The sequence below is a fragment of the Chiloscyllium punctatum genome, chromosome 41 (assembly GCF_047496795.1).
Source record: "Chiloscyllium punctatum isolate Juve2018m chromosome 41, sChiPun1.3, whole genome shotgun sequence".
In the NCBI taxonomy this organism is placed as follows: domain Eukaryota; kingdom Metazoa; phylum Chordata; class Chondrichthyes; order Orectolobiformes; family Hemiscylliidae; genus Chiloscyllium; species Chiloscyllium punctatum.
Window position 1 is genome coordinate 21,500,692 of NC_092779.1, and position 26,384 is coordinate 21,527,075.

At 40.8% G+C, this 26,384-nt stretch overlaps 1 protein-coding gene across 17 annotated transcripts in view; it reads right to left on the reverse strand.

The window, feature by feature from the left end:
- The window catches only part of fhod3b (formin homology 2 domain containing 3b), a 612,757-nt gene that overhangs the window by 36,215 nt on the left and 550,158 nt on the right, over positions 1–26,384 (reverse strand). For all 17 annotated transcript variants that reach the window (XM_072560542.1, XM_072560537.1, XM_072560540.1 and 14 more), the window contains 5 exons: positions 18,942–19,100; positions 14,149–14,331; positions 13,038–13,157; positions 8,014–8,175; positions 3,934–4,124 (listed from right to left, as the gene is read on the reverse strand). In XM_072560542.1, the coding sequence (XP_072416643.1) occupies positions 3,934–4,124; positions 8,014–8,175; positions 13,038–13,157; positions 14,149–14,331; positions 18,942–19,100 (815 nt within the window). The remainder of the gene's footprint in view (positions 1–3,933; positions 4,125–8,013; positions 8,176–13,037; positions 13,158–14,148; positions 14,332–18,941; positions 19,101–26,384) is intronic.

Genomic DNA, 26,384 nt, shown 5'->3' on the forward strand with positions numbered 1-26,384 from the left:
CTTGTTATGAAGGCCAGCATGCTATTAGCCTTCTTCACTACCTGTTGTACCTGCATGCTTACCTTCATTGACTGGTGTACAAGAACATCCAGATCTCTCTGTACTGCCCCTTTACCTAAATTGATTCCATTGAGGTAGTAATCTGCCTTCCTGTTCTTGCCACCAAAGTGGATAACCATACATTTATCCACATTAAACTGCATCTGCCATGCATCTGACCACTCACCTAACTTGTCCAGGTCACCCTGTAATCTCCTAACATCCTCATCACATTTCACCCTGAGGGAGGTTAACACTCTTGTCCATAGACAAGCTGGCGAATGAGTGAACAATGGCAGACAAAATTCAATGCATTAAAGTACGTGATTGTGTGTTTTGAGCAGAACAATGAGGCCAACCAATGAAAAACCTGGTATAATTTAAACTAATCAAGGAGATGCCTTGGATGTTTGCATAAATCTTTGAAGGCAGCAAGACAAGTTAACAAAGCAACTAAAGGACATCAATTTTATCACAAGTATGATGTACAAAAGCCATAATAACATGCAAAACCCATGCAAAATAATAGTACTAGCACCACACTTTGGAAAGAATGCAAAGGCTTGCGAGAGGACACAGAAGGGGTCTATGTTGAAGGATTACAACTGTATGGATAGACTGATGAAGCTGAGGTAGCTCTTTTTGGAGCAGAGAAGGAGAGATTAGGGTTGGTTGAGGAGTCATAAATGATGAAGGGTTCAGATAGAACAAAGATAAACTTGCTTCCAATGGCTAAAGGAGCAATAATCAAAAGGTGCAAAGGAGGCAATGTGAAAAAAAGACAAGGTGGGTAGGATTTGGAATGCACTGGCTGGTCAAATAGTGAATGTAGATTCAATAGTAGCTTTCAACAGTGAATTGGATAAATGCAAGAGGAGAACAAATTTGCAGGGATGTGGGGAAGAGCAAAGGAATGGGACTAACTGTGAAATGGTCTGAATAGACTTGAAGTGCTAGAAGCTTTTCTCTTGTTCTGCTCAAGTCTATGCCTGCATCATTCACATTAAGTCTATGACTGTAACAAATCATTCTAATTTAGTTTTCATGGTAACAGATGGCAAGTAAAGGTTTGAAAAATAAAGAATCATGGCATGCAGTTACAATTAATGTCAATATTCTCAAACATTTTTCTGTCTTAATTTTAGACTTTATTGGAATACTTTACCTAGTGCGACATTAATGCTTTCACAGGAGACACTGACTGGGAACAGTTAGGAGTTTGACACTGGAACAAATTTCACCTCCAAAAGAAAAATCACGAACCACTTCATGAGTATCAGTAGTGACTCAGGTGATGGCCCTATTGCTTCAGTGTCCAAAAATAGTGGGTTCTCGGCCAGTTGTGAATCTCTTTCCCAGGGATCGATACAGCCAGAGTTGATGAACATTTTTCAAATGAGAGAAAGTCAAAGGTTAAAGAGAACTGGCAGTAAAGTGAGATTGAGGCCACAATCAGATCACCCATGAGGGACTGAATGCCTATTCCTGGTCCTATAGGTTTGTATGTACTCATGAATTGTGTGAACCAAGACCCATGCTGATGTTCCTGGCGTTGAGGAAATGATGCCATCTCTAGTGTTGAGGAGGTGCCATCTTTCAGATGAGGCAATGATTGGAAGCCTCAACAGCCCTTTTTGGTGAGTGTAAGAGATCCCATAGTGGATGCAAAAGGAACCTTGGCACTACTTTGAAGAGGATCAGAGATGTTTCTCCCCATGTCGACATTAATACCCATCCATCTGGCCAATAAAGATGGGCTGGGATTTCTTTGCAAGGTGATGATTCCTGGCCCACTAGTCATATACTCAGTGGAGAAGGTACTAGCACTATTTCTGGCTGCACTGTAGCCATTCAGGGCTCCACAGTTCACTGATCACCCACTCCTTGATCAGCCATCCTCTGATCCTAGTTGTGGAAGGTGTTGCACTGGATAGTGCTCGGTTGACGGGTGACTACAGAACAAGGAGCAGAATCCAGTAACCGAGTAGAGAGGGGTTTCAGGATATGGATGGATGGGTTGTGGGTGCCAATGGAGAGATGGATGGGATGGTAGAGGGACTACCTGCAGGGGAAGACCTTGTTAAGTGATGGTGGGGAGGGGAATGTCACTTGTATTAAAGGGAGTCAGTTGATGAAGGCACCTTCTGCCTCCTTCCTACCCAAGGCCTCAGCAGGATCACTTTCTGGGCTTCCCTGTTGCTGCTGATCTCTTCCAGCCAAACTGAAAACGGAGGCTGGGGTGGGAAATTCTCTTCGTCATTCATTGGCAACTTAAGAGTCTCATTCAGCACTGAGGTGCATGTTCTGACCCTAGGCTGCCCTATTCCAAGACTGAGAGGATGGTCAGGATGGGAGAGAGGCCAGTGGGATGGCCCATCAACATGCCCCTCCTAAAATTCCCACAAACTCTGCTTGTTCATCAGTGGGTGTGGACAGAGGGGAGAGGACAGCACTGTAAAACTCCATTTGTGATGTAGCCTTTCATTTAATGAAGGTGGGAGCTTGCTGTGCATCGATTAGCTGCCACACATCCAATAACACAGAAGTGCAACACTTCAACAGTATTTCAGAAGTCACACAGGGCTATGGGACATTCTTAGGGCACGAAAGGGTGAATTAAAAATGTCAGACATCATTTATTTATAAGCAGCACATTTGTAACTTATTACATCCAAAATGTTCTGCTACTCAGAGTGGGTAGAGCAGGAACCAATTTCACAAGTCTATCCTGCCAGGGTAAATTGGGATTTTAGACACACACTGGCCAACATCATCAGATGAAATGGTTAGAAAACTATAAGCTTAGATCGTCAACTGTAGTCTTGACAGGCCAGGCAGAGTCCTGAACATTTTGGAAAAATAGAAATATATCAATTCCTTTTCCAACTCTGTTTGATTCCACTTTTGACTTGATGCTGAAGATGAGAGACGGGCTAACTTCTGATTTACCACTACTTTCTCCCAAGAAAACATCACCTGGTGATGACTGACTAAGATCAGGAAGTCAGTTTAAAGAGCAGTACTAAGAAAGGGATGGAATTAAGCTTGGCTTATGTTTTTGCACACTACTTCTGATCCATAACTCACTCATAACCCCCTCCCCCCCCAGAGTATCTACTTATCTAAGATGTAATTTCATTCATACTTCATTTTGACCAATTTCTTTAATCTTCCAATGCAAAGGCTCTTGTGATGTAGTGGGTCTCTACATCTGAGGCAGGAGGCCTGGATTCACCTGCTCCAGTGGTGTGTAATAACATCTCTGAAAAATTGATTAAAAAGCTCTTCCCTATTTCTTTTGTTTCTCTCACGCTCAGAAATTCCTCCCTATGACAGACTGTTGAGACATTCTCATGCGAGATGACCATTGTATAAGTAAGTGTGATTTGTTACTATGGGCCACCCTGGCACTTAGCCCAAATTCAAAAGCTGTTGTATTTCATAAACTAATCCTCTATTCTCCCCCACCATATTACAGGAAAGTGTGCACATTTGAAAAGCACTATTTTCAATCTGCACAAGGATGAACATATTATGAGAAGTCAGAATAAAGGAATATTAGAGTTAGACATAATTCTCTAAATTTGGATTTTACTAATACATCCTTTTATTAAAAACAAACTCAATTGCACGACGCCACTAACTCCTGATTCATTTCACATCTTCTCCTGCATTTTACTCCCAATTCTGGAAGGGTCTCAGCCACTTTTGCCAAGCTTTTCAGATGGAAACCAAAAATTCTGAAAACAAAATTAAGCCCTTTGCCTACCTTTCCTGTATTTTTTTTTAAAACATCCAGAACCAAAACTATGAAAAAAGAAGTTTAACTTACAAACAAAAAAAAGAGAATGAGACAACAGAGCTCATTTGGGAATAGGTTTTCAGATCTTGTACCTGTTCATTACTCTTCTGTGAACGATCTTTAAAATGATGATCCTTTCAGCACAATCCTTCAGAAACTCAGACATTTTCTGCTTCAGGCTGGATTTGATTTCGTGCTTTGCAATAGCCTTTAGATGATCCCATGAGGCTTTGCACCTCCGCTCCAACTGGCAAAGGTTTTCTTGAAGCTGGTCAAAGTCAACCTGAGGACAAGAGTTTCAAAAAACAAAATCAATCCTGGTTTCTTTTCACAATCCTTTTTGTGAGCTTAACTCGGATTTACTCCCATTTCAGATATCAGTGTCATATGTACAGGCAGCCAAGGTGCAGAACAGGAAGGTTTGCAGTGCCAACAAAACACAGATCATTCCAGAATGAGCTAATCAATCGATCAAGAGCCATGTCTCAGCTGAACTTTGTGGAGATTGGGCAGCTGGAGAGGATATGACTTTTCTTTTTCCATGAAACGTCTTAATGCTCAATGCTAACTGTGCTCCACTCCTGACTTGCTGAAAGTTTCCAGTCTCTTCTGTTTTTATTAACTTTTTTACTTCTTAGATTTGAATATGACTCAAACAAATAGAACAATTATTGCCTGTTAAAAAGTACTCAGCATAATAAATTGAATTGTCTTGATTCTATTACATTAAAGCCAGTAGGATCACTGGAATGGGACATCAGACTAGCACAGTATAGGGGTTAAGCATGCTTTGAGAGGCAGAATGAGATTGATCTGTGGAGGTTTTCTGACAGTAATACAGTGCAATCAAAATGCAGTAGTGTTCCATTCACCAACCTGAGAGGATATCTCTATGCTGACACAAACACTTGTTAGAATAACATGTTTCTTTTGTAGCCACTTCATTTACTTTGGTGCATTTTCTCTGTTGGGATCAGCAGTAACAACCCCAATGGCTGAGTAGTAGAGGGAGCGAGAGGCAGAAATGTCATGAAGCAATGGGTCTCAAAGGAGCATTCCATAATAACTGGTCAAGAATAGAGTACAACCCTTTGGAATGCACAGCATATTGCCCAGAAGAAAAATTAAAGAATCTTGCTCGAGGTAATTTCAGAAAAACTTGCATTGATTTTTAAATTGAAATGAGGTTGTTACTCACCTTAGGACTGTCCAGTGCAAATAGGCAGAGAAGGAGCAGAGATTGAGCAATTACAATCACTGTCCGATTTCATGGACTCTAATTGCCCATTCTGTGCCCCTGCCAGGTGTTGCATAGCACAGAAATTCTACCCTTAGTTTGTTTAATCTATGGCTAGATCAGTGATTTCCAAATGAAAACCATAATGAAAGATGATACCTATTGTGTTGGACTGACTTATTTTACACTAAACACCAGCAATCAGCAAAATTCTTGGAGGTCTCCCTCTCAGGTGGTAAAATGGTTAACAGTTTCAAGACAAAGAACCTCAGGGATTCCATGGAGCTCCTGTGCACAATAAAGTCATTAGTTTAACAAATGCTAACTCCGAACTGTTCCCGGTGTTTGATTTATGACAAATAGAGCTGCTCCAGTGAGGAAGAGTCTCTAGCAGCGCAAATCCCAAAAGGTCAGGCTGGATCGTAAACCTGTCTTTACACAGCTGACAGCAGCATTTGCAAAACTCCCCTTAGTGGCCAAGGTTAGATTGATTAGGCCAGCAGATTCTCGTGCTGGTGGTAATAAGCCCAAGAAACAAAATGCATGCCTGCTCTAATCTCATGAAGAAATTGAAGTGCAAGGAAATGAAGAGCTGTGTTTCTAAAAAGAAAATGTAAAAATTGCTTGTTAAGTTTTAGAGATGGAATTGCATTTTCAAGCAAATTTAAACAATATCAAAAAGTCCAATGAAGTTTTTACTTTCAGTTTCACACTTTTAATGTGTTTTCTTTAGCAATTGATGTTGACAGTTCTAGCATCAGGGAATCAGTAGCCGATAAGGAGCAACTGTTGAGTTCAGCAACATGAAGGAAGCAAATAATCCCACAAGTTAAAATGGTTATAGTTAGCTTAACTCACTCCCTCCATAGTGTCAGGCAACTATTTTGTGCTATCTAGTCACCAATAGTCGGAACTTTGTATGTGTTCTGAAGTCAAAACTTAAGTAATTACCTTAATATGTTTATACGGTCATAAACTCAACCATTTCAAGGTTATATCCTTTAAAACTACAGAATTTGTCCCAGGCAAAATCACTGAAGTTACACATCTTAGAATTGTTATATTTAGGTCGCTGCCCAGATGACTTCCTAGATTTTTTTAAAAATTGTTTTCACAAAATGGACTCATATCCATCTGCCTCTATTTCGAAATCCAGAACCCGAAATAGAATAAATACATTCATATACCTTTTGTCACATCAAGGATTGTTATTCATTTTTAATAACAAATCAGACAGAAATTAAAGCAATCAGTTCTGCCAGTCAGCGAATGCACAAAATACTCCCTACATGTCACTCATTGTTCACTTGGTAGCACACACACCCTTATGTCATAAGGTTGTTGGTTTAGGTCTCATTATTGGGACATTGCACTGTCCAAACCTGAGAAGGTGCCTCTTTGCCCTGTCACAGTACCGACCTTCAGGCAACATGATAAATTATGACCTAGTCTTGTTGAATCAGGTAGATGCAAAAGACTGGTACAAGACTGGACAAGATTATCACTCTGGGGGAGAAAATTTATTCACTAAAGTAACAAATTTTCTGCTCATTGATGTTTGCAGGAGCTTTCGGTGTTCAAATTTTCCTCCATTACAACAGTTACTATTCTGACCTTGTCCACTCCAGTCCAACACTGGCACCTCCATATCATGGCTATATCAAAGGCTGAATAATAGAAGGAAAAGAGACCTAGGAAAGTAAATCTGTCACAGAGTCAGAGACAGTGCACAGCATTTTGAGCTCAAAGAGAGGGTAGGATGCTGCATAAACACCTGTGCTTCACTCTCATTACTGCTTTTCTGGTTATAAAGCCATTCACCTTCAAGCAGCTCCTTCCTGAGGAATTTACAATTGTTGAAATAGATTGATACAAGTAACAACTCTCACACAGAACATGCTACTGTTTGTTTCACACTGGTCCTTTTGTCCAGGTACAAGAGACTGAGGAGCTTGCATTGTGTAACTGAGGCTGAAGGGTAATAGTGGTTTGTCTTAAAAAAATGAAAGAAAATGTTGAGGTGGCGATTTAGCAACAGACAGAATGCTTTACAGTTGAGCTAGAAAGTCAGCCAGGTTTATGTCAAATGGGGGAGCAGGGTGAAGGGCTGTAAGATTGACCCACTGCTTTTAATTCTTCTGTTGCCTGGGAAATGGAAGCAGCAGTCATGGAATTTGTTTTCTCTTTTTTCTATGATTGCCTGTCATCCCCCTTGTGCAGTTTAGTCTGTTACCTACTTCCATGGCGTGGAGAGCGGGCGGAGAGGGCGTGGAGAGCGGGCGGAGAGGGCGTGGAGAGCGTGGAGAGCAGGCAGAGACAGCAGGCGAAGATGCAAGCAATACTGCTTCTGAAATGAAGATGTTTAGTTGTCAGCCTTGGTAATCTGTGTTATACAGGAATTGTGGAACAGATTGGTATTTTTACATAGATAGTATTGCAGAACTACTAATCTCTAGGGTTCCACATGTGCCTTGGATGAATGACATCGTGAGTCTTCATATTTCCTAATTCCAAATAAAATCATATTCAATTGTTTCAGCTAATACTACCACTTTGATTTGAATTGTTATTATCACATGTCCTGAGATACAATCAAAAGTATTGTTTTGTGTGCTATCCAGGCAAATCGGACCTTATGCAAGTACAACAGGGTAATACAACAAAATGCAGAATATAGTGTTACAGCTACAGAGAAACTTATTTGAATGCTCCATTTGTAAGTCTGATATTGGAAATCAGGGTGAAGTTAGCTGATTCCTTAAAATTCCATTTTAATGCAGTGGACAAGTGAAGGCTTCTAAAATGCCACAAAACTCAATTTGAAAAGTTTTTGAGTGAAATGCAGAACAGTATTTTGTTACCTTCTGGCCTGGCTGGAAAATACAGCTGCAACATCTGGATAATAGACAGACAGAATTTTTTTTCACTGACATACCTTGGCTGACCTCGTGATGGCCCCAATCTCCGAATACAGGTCCGAACTATCTGGAAATTTTTCCACCACAATAGTCGCGATGTGATGCAGCAGGGATTGCTTATGCACTGTGTCTTTTACTTCTGGAACTTTCTCCAAGTACCCCAGCTCAAAACCTTTCGCCTGCCAGGAGAAGGGGGAGAAAAGTACTTACTCCACAAAGCCAAATATTCAGCACTGACAGCACATCATTCTGCTTGCAAAAACAGAACTTAATCACATATAAAGTAAAATTATACAATTAAAGGTGATCTTATTGCTAGCAATAACGTTAAATGTTTAAAATTCATTGCTGTAATATAAAACAGAAATAGGAGACGACACTAAATGGATAGGCATTACAATTGAACATGTTGGTTGAAAATGTAAACAATCCTGCTCACCATCAAGTGCCCGTGTGAGTGCTTTTTGGTCAAGGAGAGTATTGACTCAGGGGCCAGCCCAAATAAGTGGCCAACAATTATTGGATTTATTCTTTGCAGCCTACATCCAACAACACTAGTATTTGTTGTCCATCCCCAAATGCCCAAGGATTGAGTCGCTTTCTCAAACATTTTAGAGGGAAGTTAAGAGTCAACTATATCGGACCAGAAGAGAGGAGGGTGGAAAACTCCTTACGTAAAAAGGACATTCATGAACCAGATGGCTTCCTTTTGGACAAGTGTTGATAGCTTCAAGGTCACCATTATGGAGATTAAAATTCAATCTGGAATTGAAAACTAATTGAATTTAAATACAGAAGCTTAATGCAGTGGGATTTGAATCCACTGTCCCCTGGAACACCCTGGATTACAAAGGCCAACTATATTACCACTATCCTATCATCACCTGAAGCAGCTGATTGGAGGGCTGCTAACCATATCCCCACATGAGTCCATGTCTTTGGGTGAGGATGACAGAAAGTTGAGGGAGGGAGTACATGAAAAGGCTCACTGTAAAAGTTTACGTTTATTGCAAAATCTTCTGAGTAAAGTTTCTTCTGCCGACAACCATAACCTGTTAAGAATGTTGCAGTTCAAGAAGCCAAGTCTGACCAACAACTCCCTAATATCTTCATATGGTCCTTTTTAAAACCTTGGACCAACATCAAAATTCCTTAAAACACAAGAAAAAAATGTGAACTGCAGTCAGATTAAAAAGGCACATTTAATCACTATCTATATGTGAACTACTTAAATGGGTTACTTTAAGCTGAGTAAACTGCACAACTAAAGCTAGTTAAAAATTCATGCTTCGAGGAAGGTTTCCCACTCTCTTCTCCTAATGTAGGTGTGATTTGTTTTTTTTTAAAAAAGTCACATTCTCAATATTAGCATATAAGGCAACTTAATTCTCTATAGTTTTAGCCATTGAATAGAAGCTTTTATATACAGTTTCAGCAGCTACGAAGATGTCAGTCTCAATGAGTAAAGAGATACACACTTCCAACCTAAGTTGGAAACTGATCCCAGTGACTCGGATTCATAACTTTTTTTCCTGTTGCTTAACAATAATTCTGTTGGCACTTGGCATTGGGTTTCATTATGTCCTCTACTGTTTAAAAATTTAATTTCAATTCAGTAAACTCCAACCCTATTTACTCTATATTGACTTAAATATAGGTTTCCTTGTGGCTGATTTTTGAAACTAACTTCCTGCTTTGTCAAAATGACAAAATTAACTTAATAAATCTGAACATTCCATACTGCTCAACACAGTCTTGCCTAGATGCGTCTTTCATTGGCCCATATTTACCTTGACCATTGCATCTCAGTACCATAAAATGTTGCTCTTAGCATGGTTTTCCTTTTTGCACCTCATGACATTCCTCTGTATTCCTTTGCTGCTTTATAATCCAGTCTAGATTTCCAGTTTCTTCACATTTCTATAAGCCTTTTACTTTACCTTGCCGCAGTATTTCATTTAATTTATTGAACATGGTTGCTTATTACTCAAGTAAACTTTTGCCTTTTAGTGATGTATGTCAATTTTATACCAAAGCAAAAATGGACAGGAGCTTTTGTCCTGTTCATAGATTTACACACAAAACAGTTTAATAGCTTGCACTGCAGGTAATGTAACGTTCCTTCCAGTTGAATGATGCTCAACTTATAATTTTAAACCAGTCTTTGACATTTCTTTCTCCATTTTTCTGCAACTCAATATTAAATTTAATTATATTATGGTAATTATTACAAAACATTTTACCTTGCCTATATTTTAACCACCAGCTTCCATATTCAATAAATCATTCAGCATCACGTCTCTTCATAAATACACTTTTATCTCCCCTATACTTTCAGCATTCAAAAGGAGACTGTCCACTTGCACACACACTCTTTCCCAAAACCCCACGCAAATGCAAGAGATTTAGCACTTGCTATTTCATCCCCTTTCACCCAACCACCGTAGGTCCCAAACATTATCAAAAACTAAAACAGTTTTCAATGTTGTCTGCTGTACCTTTGGTTAACAAGTAGTCTTCTGTAGATTCAGGAGACCCCCAAATACAAACAGGGTGATAGCTTTCCTGAATAACTTCATATAAGCTGAAATCATGACCTGAGCTTCTAGTAATGTGATACTAATTCTTCACTTTACTTACTCTAGGGGCTCAGCCTCCTGCATTAACCTGATGGAAGGTGGTGTGAATTATTCCCTGGAGTGTGGGGCTTCCTATCAGAACAAAATCTAAGGATTGATCTATGTCCAAGATTCTATCCATCTATCTTTCAGAGTCATGCAGTAGGAACAGGTCCTTTGGCAAACCATGTCTTTGCTCATCACTAAACACAAAACTACACTAACCCCATTTACTTGCACTTGGCCCACAGCCTATTGTGCCCCAGCATTTTAAGTTTCATTCAGATGCTTCTTAAATGTTGCAAGAGAATGTGCTTCCACCACTCAATCAGGTAGCACATTCTACCTATCAACTACCATCTGGATGACTTTTCTTTCCTCAGATCTCCTTGAAAGCACTGGCTCCTCACCTTAAGGTTACACCCTCTGGTATTAGACACGGTTGCTATTGGAAAGAGAATCTCATGAACTACTCTGTCTATAGTTAAAAATCACACAACACCAGGTTATAGTCCAACAGGTTTAATTGGAAGCACACTAGCTTTCGGAGCATCGCTCTGTCTATGCCTCTCATAATTTTGTTTGCCTCAGTCAGATCCTCCTCAGTCTCCTCTGCTCCAAAAAAAACAAACCCAGCCTCGCCAGTCTTTCCTCACAACTGAAGCTTTATATCCTATGCAACATCCTGGCAAATCTCTTCTGCACCCTCTCCAGTGCAATCACGCTCTTCTGAGAGTGTGGCGACCAGAACTGTACACAGTATTCCATCTGTGGCCTAATCAATATTTCATAAAGTAGCAGCCAGATTTCCTTGCTCATATATTCTGCACAACAGCTAATGAAGGCAAGCATCCTCTATGTCTTCTTCACCGTGCTGACATCATCGGAGTTCTAAGGAATTGTCCACTAAGGTTCCTTTATTTCTAAGCACTTGCTAAGAACCTGTCATTCAAGTCTGGAATGCCCTGCTAAGACGATCTGCTCAGCCTGTCCATTTACCTGTTCTATTGTAACCACTTACCATTTAGGTTTCCTCGAGTCCCATGTTTGGTTCCTTTACTTATCCCACTACCAGCCCAGAAAGTATTATTCCATTTTCCCTTTTGTTATTTAATCACATAGCCATTCATTAAACATCTTTCTCTCTCTTTTCCCTTGCTATCCTGACTTAGAGTGTCTTAGAACTTAGACTTAGAACATCTCCTGTTCCTTGGATGCTGCCTGACCTGCTGCGCTTTTCCAGCAACACATTTTCAGCTGAGAGTGTTTCCAGGCATTTTTACTTCAGACTGTTAGCTCGAAAGGTTATTAGAGCCGAGATTTCTTTTCCATGATGTCTTTTATCTAGTTCAATTCCATTTTCACCCTTGTTACTTAGAGATTCTACCCCCAAGGTCCCTCAGCTAGTGTGCTAATCCATGATGTGCACAGCTGAACCGTGTCTTTTTTTAGCTATTCATTGATACATGATAACATTATCTCATCATCAGGGCAGATTATTTAAAACTAAATCATTTATTCCCAAATCCATTACGCAAGTAACATGATGAGCAATGTTGATAACTGGAAAATGGATAAGCTGTTCATAAATCAGACTTGTACACTCAGTTTATTGATAAACCTTTCATTGAATGAGCTCCATGTCAAGAGCAAATCCCCAATATTCCCTTGCATCATCTTTCCCATGATCAAATTTTCTTGTACATGATATAATTCAATATATTGACATTTGTAGTCATTTAAGATCAATCAGGCTCAAATAATGCTGTACAAAATTGTGCCTACTCATGTGCAAAGGAGGAATAAATAACCTTTTGCTGAAAGTCTTTGGGTGTTGTTCTCTTTTGACCCATACAAATCTACTCATTTGTTTGTTTATTGGCATACGTCAAATTAGTACAAATTTAGTCAACAGCCTTGAATTTCTGAAAATGACCAACTCATAGTTTCTTTATCTGGCATCTAAAGGAGTCATGGGATAGCAGCAGCCTATGCAGCAAAGTGGCTAAAACAAAGAAAGCAGAGAGTAAACTGGAAAACTGTCGTTAATCAGACTTGAGGGAAACACATTAGTGTCACACAAGGGTCACTATTAAGACGACTGCCTGGTTTGATATTTGCTTTGGTTGTTGGAGCAGAATTCCAAAGCTTGTAAATGAGACAAAACTAGGATGGGTAAATGCTTTTGTTAAGCGGGGCAGGGATGGTGAGGTATGAAAGATTTTTAGGGGTAAGCAGAAATGCAGATTTGAGGCTACGTTTGGATCAACCATCATCATATTGAACAACGGAGCAGACTGGCCTATTCCTAGTTCATACAGATGCATGAATGAATGAAGCAGGAAGCACAAAAGTAAATAGCTCAGCTCAGCCATTATAAATTAAGAATATACAAACCAGAGGAAGAAGACACTCAAACTTACATTTGATGCATTTAGGAAGTTCCCTATTGCCAGCAATGTTGCTAGGATGTATCTTAAAGTTTTATTGTTCTCTAACTGGTCCATGCCTTCTTTCAGGTCCTGTAGAGGCTCTGCAACTTCCTGTAAGTGAAATATAAGCATATCACACCAACAAGGTCACAAGCATTTGTCACATTATGCACAGTATAACATTAAAAAAAAATCCTTTATGATTGTCATTCGCTGCACCACCTCTTATTATACATCTCTAGTTGCCCTCGACAAGGTGGTGGCAAGCCGCTGATGTATGTTCATCCAAACATCAACTTAATCTCTTATCCAGTTCTGAGGAAGGGTCACCAGACCCAAAACTTTAACTTTGATTTCTCATTACAGATGCTGCCAGACCTGCTCAGCTTTTTCAGCAACTTCTGTTTTTGTTTCAGATTTACAGCACCTGTGGTTCCTTCAGTTTTTAATCAGCTTATCTATGATCCTTCAATAAAGCTAAATGCCATTTATACGTTCAAATCCCTCAAGCTACATTCCACCAAGAAATTCATGTTCATGAAAAAAGGCAGCTCGCGAATGTTAGTTCCGTAAATTCCTTGCTCGAATACCATAAACACATCCGACAAAAAAAAATCACTATATAGCCATGGTATCTTATCAAATGATAGAATATTAGCCTCAATCTCACTTGCAGTTCCTTACAGTTCAGATTCATTGCAGCATCAGCTGTTCAGTACTGAACAGGGAACAATACTCAGAGGCCTTGCAAAATATCACCTTTCAGTTGCATTGTTGACACACTATCAAACATTGTACCTTCATTAACCATCCCCTTAGCAACCAATAAACATGAAACGGATTAAATTGAACTAAAATCACTCCTGCAATTATTGTCTTGCTCAAGAATACACATCTCGACACTTACTCCCTCACCATAATTGCACCTATTATCAGTGAGAAAACATCACTTCATTAATATCCATAACCGGTAGCAAGTCATAACTCCTGTAAGCAAAAGGATATTATTTAGCTATCCATTGAAGTGGACATCAGAAGGCCATGCTGTTGATCAAATATTGCACATACAAACAAATCATGTTTTTTTCTAGGTTGCAGTTACCTTCTCTACTGTCTCATAGTCTAGCTTGAAGGCCCAGAGTTGGAGTCTGGCTGAGAGTTCACTAATAGAAGACAAAGTTAGAAGAAACTGCTCTGCAGAACCCAAAGGAATGTCGGGATTCAGCAACTGGGCCTCCTGGATCTTCTGCTTTTCCTCTTCACTGGGAATCATGGTCAGGATTTTCTAAAACAAAATCAGATACATGAAAGCCATTTCATTATTAATTGCCTGCAGGATCTGGGATTTTATTTTTCTCGGGTTTGTGCATTTTACTTTGGAGAGTGACTATTCTACACAGGACAGTCCCCTGGTTCTACAATTAAGATGAGTCACTCTTCTTTTCCAGTGTTGGAGATGATGAGCAGGAGAGGGTCTGAATCATCAAACCCTTGATGTTAATTTGTCTAACGTCATGTCGGGTAAAGATGTGCATGGTGACATACAATCCTTCTGACTTGTGAATGCCTGAATGTGCAGTATATCAAATCTTAGGGTGAACATCGAAAGGAAATTCTGGCCAACTCTCAAATCAGTTAGATTCTACAAGAATGTATCTTCCTTACAGGTGGACCTTGGGGACTTTGTCAGACATGACAAACACTAGTCCTATAATAGATAAAAATTTGAAAAAAATCTGCTAAGATAAAGGAAAGTACATTAGAGATACTAAATATGAAACTAGATGCTACATCATCAGACATGATGGCCAAAGGCCTTTTCTCTCACTTCTTCGTTAACTGCTCAGTGACAGTAACGTCGGACTAGGAAAGTCATGGCTTCAAGTTATACTCCAGCGATAGGAGCATGTAATCCAGGTGAACAATGCAATGCAGTGCTAAGGAAGGGACTAAACATTAAACTTTGACCCTGTCTGCTCTCCCAGGCCATTTAATAGACCCCGTGGCATTACTTTGAATAACAGCAAGGAAACCTTTGATGTTCTGACCAATAGCTTTCCCTCAATCAATAGCTCAACATAGAAAATTACCTAGTTATTTATCATGCTGCTGTTTTTGGGATATCACTGCATGTTAATTGCTGGCCATGTTATCTACCTTACAATTGTGACACCACATCAAGTGGATGTTTTGCATGTCCTGAGCCACGAAAGGTGCTATGTAGATGCATTTTTTTGTTACATAAGTGAGTAGTAACTAGAGAGAACTGGCTGCATTTATTTTGTTATTGTTTTCTTCTGATCTAACTTCCGGGAACATTTGGGAGAGTCCAGGGTGGGCTGAGGTGGGGGCTTTGCTGGTGTTGAGGAGGAGAGCTGAGATCCCTGACATTTGTGGCAATACTGAACACGATATTCAGGAAATATGGCCCTCCAGATGTGCCAATTTATTTTGATCATCCACAGTTCAGTCTTCTTGCAAGCAAATTGAAAACCTGAACTAAACCAACGGATAGCTGCTCTAATTTAGAGTACAGCAAAGGAACCACACACTTTGCTGTTAAACCTTCATTAAGTTTAAATTTATTTTCTCCCACTTGTTTGCCACTAATCGTGTCTATTTCAGGGCCTCTGGCAAGTCAGCCACCAAGTTATAAATCACAAAACACCAGTTTATAGTCCAAAAGGTTCATGTGGAAGGAGCAGTGCTCTGAAAGCTAGTGCTTCCAAATAAACTTGTTGGACTCTAACCTGCTGTTGTGAGATGTTTAAACTTTGTCCACCTCAGTCCAACACTGGCTGCTCCAAATCAGCCACCAGGAACACATCCAACAGTAGCTTTGGGTAAATTCCTGCCAGTTTCCTCCCGGTGCCGAGGGTTGGTTTAAGCTGGATTTGAGATTGGACATGACACTGAGAGGAAAGGGAAGTGGTGGTTGGAGGGGAGAGGAGTGCACTAAGAACTGTACTGCACGTCAGGCTCAGCACATCAATCCTAGTCACGTTTGCAGATTATTACTGCATTAAGAGCCACACTAAAGGCTAATTCAGAAGGAAGTTTGGAGTTTTCCCAGTCAACCTCTGGGAAAAGATCAACTCTCTGGTGGTGGGCATCTCCCTGCTGTTTGGGTGGGAATACAACCAAAGAACGCCCTGTGGAACGGGAATGGTGGCCCTGTCAGCAATGCTGCTTCTGATAAGGTTAACCAAACCAGATCAAGGATACAATTATCCAAAGCAATGACATGGAAACACAAACATTCAAATCGGCATGAGGGCAAAGGTTGACCATGATGTGTATCAGAAGCCAAGAGCAGCAAAACAAATGCTTGTACACAATGAGAGTGTGAACTTTAAAAAAAGATTGCCACAGAATGAACTTGAAATCCTTACTTTCCCTCTATTTAGTTGATACACTTTAAAAATTGCAATGCTGTCAAGGTGCATTGCTTAATGATAAACATAGCAGCACAAGGAAGAATACTCCATATTATGTTCAACAATATAATTGCTAAGGTGTTATTAGTTTTTACATTTCAGAGCATGTTTACAGACACTCATTAGGTCTGTGATTAATTTTTGTTCTTGGTCAGGGTGTGGGGATGGGGTTTCATGTTTCCTGTTAGAAATATCTAATTGATACAATAAACAAGACAAAATGAAGGGAATCATGTGATCTGTTCTAAGTTTGCATGACAGCAAGCAGTAGCGGTTTTCGGTCTTTTGTCACAGTTTGAATATAAAATTGTTGTTTACTGGGAGTTTTGCACTTGGAGACAATGGCAGCAGCCTGAGCGAATAGCGGATAGAGTAAATACTGGGTTTATAAACAGTTCTATAAACTGCCCATAAGATAAAAGACAATTGTAAAGAATAGCTACTCAACATTTCTACCAGGATACAAGACCTGCATGACTCACACTGACAAGGAGATGGACTTTGATGAGATCTTTTCTGGAGATCTGAGCCTCCCAGATTGGCAGCCGGAGAGTTCCTGGGAGACAGAAAACAGCTCGAGGCTGTACAGGTTTGTAAGTGGGAAGCTTGTGCTCAGACTGGAAAGACCAAATTGGTGAGGAGTTAGAGAAAGGCTGGAGCATTTGCCTGGATAGATAAAGAAGTCAATGGGGAAGCTTACACTGTGAAAGACCAGTGAATTAAAACATTTCTAAGAATAGATCAAAAGCAAGCACTAGGGAGGCAAGAATCATTTTGGTCTGGTTCCAGGAGAATTGAATATCTATAAACTAGATAGTGAGTTTTCACTTGTGTTATATATTCTGTTCCGTAATTAAAAGTATGGAGTGTCTACAAAAATAATGTTAGTCTATAGCGCTTACAGCTTGTTAGTTACAATAAATGTCTCAAAATGTGAAACTGTGTTGTTTCATTCTCTCCGTCTTGAATTGGGAGTTTGAAATTCTTTTAAAAAGCTTTTTTTAAAGAAAGAAAGAATTGGAAGGCTTTTTGAACATGGTTTACAATTTCAATCTAGCTGTGCAAACAGAGGAATTTTACCTTGCACAATCACTCAGGAACACTATTTTCTCTAAGTTCACAGTCAACATTTCAGCTCCAATCTCTGCATTATTATAGATTTTCTCACTGACTTTAGGGGCCACCAGTTTTAACTGATCAAATCAGAAAGTGGAGCAGCAACTTGTTAGAATCAGACAGATTGGAAGACAGCACTGGAATAAGGTATTACTTTCTTCTCCTGGTTTATGGAGTCTGAAGTCAGGGTAGAACATTTTTAATTGACCTGCTTGTTTTGGGGAGTCACAGTGGTGAGTATACTCATTTAATATTTCTCCCAAAACATCCACATGAAACAAGCTGCAAAAATATGCAGTTTCATCCAAATAGATTTCAGTGTAAAATGTATCTCTTGTCACACAAGATGTATTTTCTTCACACTACCTGCTACTGCTGTTTCAGATATGGTGCAACTTAACGAACTTATGAACCGAAATAACCTGATGACGTCACTCATTGTATTTAGAGAGTTGTGAAGGGGAGTAATTGAAATAGGAAGTTCCATCAGGGAGGTAATCATTGGCATTCACTTATATTTTGGCCCACATTGTGAATTACAGAAATTTCAATACCCTACAATATACTAAAAATCAGCTGAGAAAATTCTGTTTCCAATGAAAAATGTTATCTTTGGAAATCACAAGCCCTCACAGTAATGTTTGAATCACCACTATTGCTGATTTGGATATTTTTTAAAAAATGATACAATGTTGGTTAGATCTTCAGCACACAGTGCTATGCCTAACCTGGTCGATTTGATGCTAATTGTTAACACACAAAATCTCCCATAATTGATCAACAAAATTCATTGCCTAAATAAGTGGCTTACACAGGAAGATGGGCAGAAGTTTACATCAACAGAATGTACGTTTCTACCTGTTACTTGACCTATCTGACTCAAGGTAATTCAATTCCCACAATTCCAAGTGGAGGCCTGCAACTTTGACCTTTGCCCCTTGGCAGCAGGATTGAGGTGAAAAATGTGTTGCTGGAAAAGCGCTGCAGGTCAGGCAGCATCCAAGGAGCAGGAGAATCGACGTTTCGGGCATAAGCCCTTCTTCAGAAACGTTGATTCTCTTGCCCCTTGGATGCTGTCTGACTTGCTGCGCTTTTCCAGCAACAGATTTTTCAGCTCTGATCTCCAGCATCTGCAGTCCTCACTTTCTCCTAGCAGGATTGAGGTGTAGGGAATGTTCAGGATATCAAGAGTAAGTTGGTTCACTTGCACGTAAACTGAGATTGTAAGATTTTTGTTGTTCAAAACATGTTGCTTCACCATTTGTTTTAATACCAACGGAGGCTTCTCCTGACTGATTCCATTCCCCTATTGGACAGTGAGAAAATCCACAGAAATGCTTACCTCTATACCTTCTTTGTTCAAGGCATATTCATCAAAGTTCAGAATTGCAGTTTTGATTGTTCTTGGGGGTGGTAATACGGTCAGTCCGATGTTAATGGCGTTGCTCCGCTTTGAGTCTAACACAATGACTTCCTGTCTCTTCCCATCTGCAGCTGTCTTCTGAGAAATGAAATTACATATTCACACAGAATTAGACTATGCACATAAAACAGCTTTTGAGTTCTCAGAATGGTGGCTATAGGTTTAGGACAGACCACATTGCTAAGAAATACTAGGATGCAAAGGACAGGAGAATGCTTTTCTGGAGCATATATGCTTTCACATGTATTTATTTTCAAAGAAAGAGGTAAGGAGCTAGGAGCACTACCTCTGCTAACCTACAATATGCTCATTGCTCTGATCACCAGAACCTTAGTAGAAACCACAGGCTTGACAATCCATGGGAGCACACTGATCTCCCATAGTAACCCCATCTGAAGATCAGGAAAACCAAATTACTCCATACCAAAAGAGCACGGACGAAGTGTATGGGGTCCAGGAGTTAACTGCATGCCACATGAACACAGGCGTACTATTTCTCTACCATTACCAATTCATAAGGGATAGGATCAGAAGTTACATATTTGGCTCATTGAGTCTGCTTCACCAATGAGATTTTGACTGATCTGATAATTCTCAACTCCACTTTTCTGTCTTTCTCCCCTTAATTCCCTGTATCATAGAACAGAATCTGTACAGTGTGGAAACAGGCCATTCAGCCCATTGAGTCCACACCAACCTTCCAAAAAGGTATCCTACCCAGACCCATGCCCCTCCCTATCCATGTAACCTTGCATTTCCCATGGTTAATCCATCTAGCCTACATATCCCTGGACAACATAGGCAATTTAGCATGGCCAAATCACCTAACCTGCACATCTTTGGACTGTAGGAGGAAACTAGACAGAGCACCTAAAGGAAACCCACGCAGACACTGGGAGAACTTGCAAACTCCACATAGACAGTCCCTTCTGCTATGAGGCAGCAGTGCTAACCACTGAGCCACTGTGCTGCCCAACCTTGAGAGTGACTGCTACATCAATACTCAAAGTTCACATACTTCCCTTGAAGATTTTTGCATCCCACACAAAAGCACACCAAGTCATGTTCTTTACGATAAAAAATAAAGGAAGGAAGCAATATTTGGGTTTTGTAGATGATTCGACCTTTGTGCAAATATTCTCCTCGGCCACTGGTTGCTAGATCAACTACGCTGCACAAGTAGAAGAATACTTGGAGCTAAACCCAGTTATCCAATCAGTAGCTGTGGACCAGTTCGCAGCAATCCCAACTCTGAATCACAAACTTCTGGGTTCAATATCTATTTGAGCCCTGGAGCTCAAAAATTACTGCTAAATGTAATGAATTTCTGAAAGAGTACTGCTCTACTGAAGGTCACACCTTATGGATAAGTACCTGCTGGTCCAAATGGATAAAGATCCCATTGATAATTTTGAACAATAGTAAGAGAATTATATCTGATGACTAAACCAACAAGCATGAGCATGTAATGGTCATCACTTACATATAGTGGGAGAAAAATGGGAAAGAAGTAATGTCAAAATATGAAGCAATAGAATACAGAACGATAGACCTGTCAACTCAGACTAACACTGTATCTTGTCCAGAGAAACAGCTTCAAAAATAACTTGAGGGGAAAACACTACTCAAAAGAAGATGGATAAGAATGTGCACTCTTCACGTATGAATGAACACAAAGGATCTCATGACCTTACAGGAACCATTCACTTATTAAGAAAACAGTTTTCAAAATGAAAACATACATGCATTTCCAATAAAATAACATCTGTAGGAATGATTTCCTGGTAATTCCACCTGCAGAATATTATAAAGTAGAATGGCTGGAATGCACAAAACCCCACAGACTCTCATTTCAGAGAATATTGTAGGAGAGAAAAGAAAACCCAAAGCAAACACACACTGGCCTTTGAGTGCCATGGGAGTCTTTCAAGACTGAAATGGAAGACTGCAGTTTTTTTGGTTCATTGCGACAGTTGTTGACTCTATCCTTCTGCTTCCCTGCTCACTTCAAATGTACGTTCTCTGCCTGGAAGCAGCAGGAGCTTTGCTTTAGAACACAGAAAAAAGGCTGTCAAAGACCTGATAGGAATGAGGTTGACATGGAATTGACGAGGGGTGCGACAATAGGACTAACCAGGAATTTCTACCTGACTAACACAACCCACCTGCATTAGGACTGTGCACTTTCCAACACTGAAGATATTGAATCATGCTGGGGCACATGGCTGCTTACCTTTTAATGTCTTGCCAAAGTAACCATTTATCCCAATGGATTAGCAAAGACCTTGAGTGCTTGGGGTTTTACAGCACAGCTTGACTGCGTCATCAGCCACCATCTGTAAATTTACACTTTCCAGCAGGAGTCTGAGTCTATTTATGTTCCATGGTGGAAAGGACAATTGCTGTATTGCCTAGTCCAGTCAAGGTCAATTTAATCAGCTTGGATGAAGGTCTGACTCCAAAAGGAACTGTCTTGTCTATATAACCTCATTTCCCATGTCAGGCTATGAATTTCCAAATTAACTATCAGGGAAACCCAGCAACAAAATTCAGAACAGAAATTTTTAAGAGTTATATTTGTCTAGAAATAGACTCCATGTTGACTGTGCCAAGCCACCCTTTCTTTTCAACAGATGCTAATTGAATGCCGTTTATTAGAGTTGAGAGGTGACCTTATAGAGGTTCATACAGGTTTTCCCTGGGTTATGAACGCCCTACCTACGAAAGCCCATACTTATGAACTGACCTCTGTACAGCCTATTATTTTTTTAAAAATGGAGTTGGACTAACGAATGGGCGGACTACTTTGTGCAACACTCAAAAGATTGCGTGTTTTCACTGACCAATTAGGACCTTATGAAGCTGAAGCAGATGACAGCATTTGAGGAAGGTGGCCAGTTATAATGAGAAAAAGAAAACCTAGCCTTGATGTTTACTTTAAGAAACTGACTTTAGAAGTAAACCCTCATTCTCCAGCAGCAGAGTCAAACCCTGACCCGGCCCATCCTCTCCAGCACCAGGCCCATCCTCCAATTAATAAAATCCTCTTAATTAATAATTAATACCCCTTCCGGTATGAAAGACATCGATTGGAATGAGTGGAAGTGTTAACCTTTAATCATTATCTTTTCTAACAATTTAAGAAATGTTTCTTTAATTTTTTATATACCTATATACATACATACACACACACACACATTCTTTTGCAATTATAAATACTGTACTATTGATAAATTAACTATAATTACTGTATTATTATACTTAAGATGTTTTAGGTAAAATATATACTATATACTAAGATAAACGTTTGACTAATTGATGCTAGTGTGAACTGTACATAATTGTTCTGACTTACTTACAAATTCGACTTACGAACAGACTTAAAAACGGACCTCATTCGTAACCCGGGAACTTCCTGCACAATCATGAGAGGTATAGATAGGGTTAACGGTTGGTGTCGTTTCCCTAGGATGGGAGAATTTCAAGACTAGGGGACATATTTTTAAGATGTGAGAAGACAGACTTATAAAAAGACATGAGGGGTCAACTTTTTTTTTTAAACACAGTGTGGAACAAACTTTCTGGTGAATTGGTGGATGTTGGCACAGTTACCAAGTGTCTTCTAAATGGTGTAAGTACATGAATAGGAGGGACATGAGCCAGGAACAGGTAGGTGGGACTAGTTTGGGATCATGGACTGGTTGGATCGAAGGGTCTGCTTCAGTGTGTATGAGACTATGACATTATTCAATGCCTTACAGAAATAGCGGACATGCTGTTTTAAGTCAGTGAATGGAGGGATCAAATTGACTGCAGCGCTAACTTTCCATCATTTGGGACTGTAGAAAAATATATTACTAACAGCAGACCAATGACTGCATCCCCTTCCACCTGTCATAATTATACAAGACTAAGGACAAACAAGTCCCCATAAAAGTTAAAAAAAGCTAATCTTAATCAGGCCAGTCAGACAGCCAAATGAAGATGTTGCCATTTTACTGGAGAGGGTTAATGGTTCCAGTTCACTATAAATGTCTCCAGCCCATATCTGCATTTTCCCCAGAGGTACATTTTAACACTTCAAACCTTGCTTCAGCATGAATGTACTCAGGAAAATATGCTCCTCGCATTGCTGCGACTATGTTGGCAAGGCTAGAGTCTGTGCTTATTTAGAACAGGTGGCTTTTATTGGAAGTAAAATCCAGCACTTACTGGGGATCTGAAATCAGAACAGAAAATGCTGGAAAAGCCCAGCAGCTCTGGCAACATCTGTGGTGACAGAAACAGAGCTAATGCTTCAAGACCAACCTAACTCTTCTTGGGAACTTAAAGAAGAGTTCGAAAATTGATGATTTTGGTAGAGTAGAATAAAGTGCGGGAGAAGTAAGTGGAGCAGAAGGAAAACTCAGAGGGCAAAGTGGATTAGAGATCACTGGAGTCACAGTGGGCTGGGAGGAAAGACAGACCGTGTGGTGGGTGGGGGGGGAAGAGTAAGAGGAAGAAAGAGGGAGAGGGAGGAGGCAGCGACATGGGAGAGGAAGATGGTGTGGGGGGGGGGGGGGGGGGAGAGAGAGAGAGGAGAGAGGGGGGGGAAGAGAGAGGGGGGGGGGGAGAGAGAGAGAGAGAGGAGAGAGGGGGGGGGAAGAGAGAGAGAGAGGAGGGGGAGAGAGAGAGAGAGAGGAGGGGGGGAGAGAGAGAGAGGAGGGGGAGAGAGAGAGAGGAGGGGGAGAGAGAGAGGGGGGGAGAGAGAGAGGGGGGGAGAGAGAGAGGGGGGGAGAGAGAGAGGGGGGGGGAGAGAGAGAGGGGGGGAGAGAGAGAGAGGGGGGGGAAGAGAGAGAGAGAGAGAGAGAGAGAGAGAGGGGGGGAAGAGAGAGAGAGAGAGAGAGAGAGGGGGGGAGAGAGAGAGGGGGGGAGAGAGAGAGAGAGAGAGGGGGGAGAGAGAGAAGGGGGGAGAGAGAGAGAGAGGGGGGGGAGAGAGAGAGAGGGGGGGAAGAGAGAGAGAGGGGGGGGGGGAGAGAGAGGCGGGGGAGAGAGACGGACAGAGAAGAAGGAGAGCAAGTGAGAGAGTAAGAGGGAGGCAGTGGTAGAGGGAGGTGGATACGGAGAGGGAGGCGGAGTGAGAGAGAGAAGCAGAGTGAGAGAGGAGGGCGGAGTGAGAGAGGGAGGCGGAGTGAAAGGGGAAGAGAGAGAGGGATAGGGAGTAGGAGTGGGCAGTACACATATTAATAGGAGAATTTAAGATTTTTTCTGGTGGTGTGGGTGAATACAGAAGAGAGTGACACAAATCAAAAAAGGACACAGTTCATGGTTTGAAATTGTTAAACTTCATGTCAAGTCCAGAGGCTGTAAAGTTTCTAAAATAGAAAATGAGGCACTGTTCTTCTACCTTTCATTGAGCTTCACGAACTCTTGGACAGAATTGTGAACATGAAAACTGGATGGTGTATTGAAATGAAAATCACAGGAGGGACTTGGGATCATGCTTGGGATCAATAGAGGTGACCTGCAAAGTGGTTATCCCGTCTTCTGGTGAAGCCCAACACAAGCAGGAGTTGTCGTCGTCGTTTGCATTTTGGCATTTTACAGCATTTGAGATTCAATATTCAACAACTTCAGACCATGAATGTCAAGCTCCATTGTGTTTTCTTCACCTTTCTCTCTTTGTCTGGATCCTGCTTCCCCCCCCACCACCGCCCCCCACCCCCTCCTGAAGTGTGATTCTCTTGCAGACCTGACCAACATTCTGCACGACTCTGGAACTATCCCCTCTACACCATTACCACTCGCTTTTGCTTTTTGCCCTGTGACACCCATGATCTCTAATCTACCTTACTTTCTAGTCTTCCCTTCTGCTCTACTTGCTTCTCCCCATTGTTGTCCACAGTAGAAAACCCATATTTTCTCTTCATTTCTGAAGGGGAGTCATCACACACTGAAACATTAAATGTGTTTCCCTACCACAGCTACTGCCAGACCTGCTGAATTTTTCCAGCATTCCCTTTTCATTATGGCTTTTACTGTACCCATATATAAATGATGGCAACACTCCTGTGTTCATTTTTAGTACACTTCAGTTGACTGCTCCTCTTCATGAGAGAGAGTCAGAGCACAATCCAGCTTCAAATGAAGCAGAACAAGAGGAATTGTCCTCATCTTGGGCCAACACTTAGACTTCAACACCAATGTGACTCTGTTCTGGAGACACTTAAAATTAAGCTGCCACTAATTTAAAGGTTTATACAAGGACTCGCCCTGCTCAAAAGGTTTAAAACTTGAAACAGCTGAGACACCATCCATACAGTGAAATCACAATTTCTGCCAGAATATGACCTGCACCATCTTGTTATTTGTGAAATCGAAATAAAATAAAGGTGCTGGAAAAACACAGCAGTTCAGGCAGCATCCGAGGAGCAGGATGCTGCCTGAACTGCTGTGCTTTTCCAGCACCACTCTAATCCAGAATCTGGTTTCCAGCATCTGCAGTTATTGTTTTTAACTCGTTAATATTACTCATGGCAAGCCTTCTCATATTGACCCCATTTAACCACTGCAGCATCCTCGATTTTGCACTGAAAAAACTGATAGTTGTCACAGAGTTCACAGGCATTTGTCTTAAATGTAGCTGTAAGATTGACAGCTTTTTACTTTTAATGTAAAAAGTCTCGATGAGCAGAAAAGCACAAATGGCTAAACAAGGACTATCAGACCGTTAACGACCAACATAACAGAGAGAGGATAGGAAGGGCAAGATTAGTGAACTGTGGATGACAGGAGACTAGCCAAGAGGAAAAGGGAAGCGTACGTAAGGTCTAGGTAACTAAGAACAGAATGGGCCTTGGAGGAATATCGGAAGGGTAGGACAAGTCTTAAAACAAGGAATCAAGTGGGCTAAAAGGGGTCATGAAATAGCTTTAGCAAGCAGAATGAAGGAAAATCCCAAAGCATTTTATTCTTATATAAGAAGCAACCGGGTAACTAGAGAAAGGATTGGTCCACTAAAAGATAAAGGAAGGAAGGCTGTGTGCTGAACCTGAGAGAATGGGTGAGATTCTGAATGATTACTTTGCATCAGTGTTTACTGAGGAGTGATGCATGATGCATGTTGAGATTAGAGATAGAAGTTTGATTAGTCTGGATTATGTTGGCATAAGTAGGGAAGATGTGTTGGGTGTGCTAGAGGTTATTAAGGTGGACAAATCCCCAGGACTGGATGGGATCTATCCCAGGTTGCTGAGGGAGGAGAGAGAGGAAATAGCTGGGGCCCTGACAGATATCATTGTGGCATCCTTAAATACAGGTGAGGTGCCGGAGGACTGGAAGGTTGCTCATGTTGTGCCCCTGTACAAGAAGGGTAGTAGGGAT